The 1,262-nt window shown below is 58.2% G+C and overlaps 1 protein-coding gene across 1 annotated transcript; it reads left to right on the top strand.

The window, feature by feature from the left end:
- Positions 1-78: 78 nt before the first annotated feature.
- On the top strand, positions 79-1,251 carry LOC111140602 (myosin light chain kinase, smooth muscle-like; the record flags this gene model as incomplete). The annotated part of the gene is made up of 2 exons (XM_022492801.1): positions 79-113; positions 558-1,251. Coding segments are annotated over exons 1-2 (729 nt in total), but the record flags the coding sequence as incomplete, so codon positions are not given.
- Between the last annotated feature and the right edge of the window lie 11 nt (positions 1,252-1,262).

The following is a 1,262-nucleotide window of genomic DNA, read 5'->3' as shown; positions in this document are numbered from 1 at the left end:
CCAGAGCCTTTTGATATGTATCCATCTCTCAAATCCTTCAGGAACCAGGTTGGCGAATGCAGTTGCCAGGTGTCACTGATGTTACAGAGCAACCCCACCAGAGCCCCCCTGTGGTGAGTGCCCCCAGGAGGTGCCCGGCCAGGCCCCCAGGCCATCTACCCCCTCCACTTTCCTCTTGGCCCCTGCAGGCCCAGCCCAGCAGCCCCAGATTATTTGTATCCTCCAGCAGAGGCTGCTGAGCCAAGAGGGAGAGATTGGAAGGGGAATGAGGGAGGGAGAGCAGGGGAGAAGAGGGGGGTGAATTATTATTTTATTTTATTTTTTTTGCACACACCCTTATAAGGCTACTGAAGTCATTACCGATGTAACAAACCAAGTAAGCAAGCAAGAGCCTCTCACCAATGTTCCCTTCTATAAACACAGCCTGGTCAGCCCCAACCTCCCCTTCCCCCTCCCCTCTACCCTCCCTCCCTCAGGGATTTGCTCTCCCCTGACGTTCTTTCTTACCCGGCCCCTTTTCCTCTTGCTACTTTCCTTTTTCCCTTCACTGGTTGCAGGGGGAGGGAGCCTGCCAGCTGTGAGGGCCTCTGCAGCCCGGGAGCCGGTGCTGATGGTGGTGGCCGTGACTGCTATGGGACCCTGAGGCCCGGCTGGCCTGCGAGAGGGCAGGGTTGGCCGGAGGAGGAAGACGGTGAGGACGTGCGGGGGCTGCTGAAGAGGCGCGTGGAGACTCGGCAGCACACCGAGGAGGCCATCCGCCAGCAGGAGGTGGAACAGCTGGACTTCCGTGACCTCCTGGGGAAGAAGGTGAGTACCAAGACCGTTTCAGAAGAAGACCTCAAGGAGATCCCAGCTGAGCAGATGGATTTCCGCGCCAACCTGCAGCGGCAGGTGAAGCCGAAGACCGTGTCAGAGGAAGAGAGGAAGGTGCACAGCCCTCAGCAGGTCGACTTCCGCTCGGTCCTAGCCAAAAAGGGGACTCCTAAGACCCCGGTGCCTGAGAAGGCACCTCCTCCCAAACCTGCCACCCCAGATTTCCGCTCGGTGTTAGGCAGCAAGAAGAAATTACCAGCGGAGAATGGTAGCAACAGCGCTGAGGCCTTGAATGCCAAAGCAGCAGAAAGTCCCAAGGCCATGAGCAATGCCCAGCCTTTAGGGTCCCTGAAACCCTTGGGCAATGCCAAGCCTGCTGAAACCCTAAAACCTGTGGGCAATGCCAAACCTGCCGAGCCCACGAAACCCGTGGGCAACGCCAAACCTGC

Source organism: Enhydra lutris, unplaced genomic scaffold (assembly GCF_002288905.1).
Source record: "Enhydra lutris kenyoni isolate GAN:26980312 unplaced genomic scaffold, ASM228890v2 scaffoldscaffold5602, whole genome shotgun sequence".
In the NCBI taxonomy this organism is placed as follows: domain Eukaryota; kingdom Metazoa; phylum Chordata; class Mammalia; order Carnivora; family Mustelidae; genus Enhydra; species Enhydra lutris.
The sequence above is the reverse complement of the archived record's forward strand: the minus strand, read 5'-3'. Positions and strand labels throughout refer to the sequence as shown.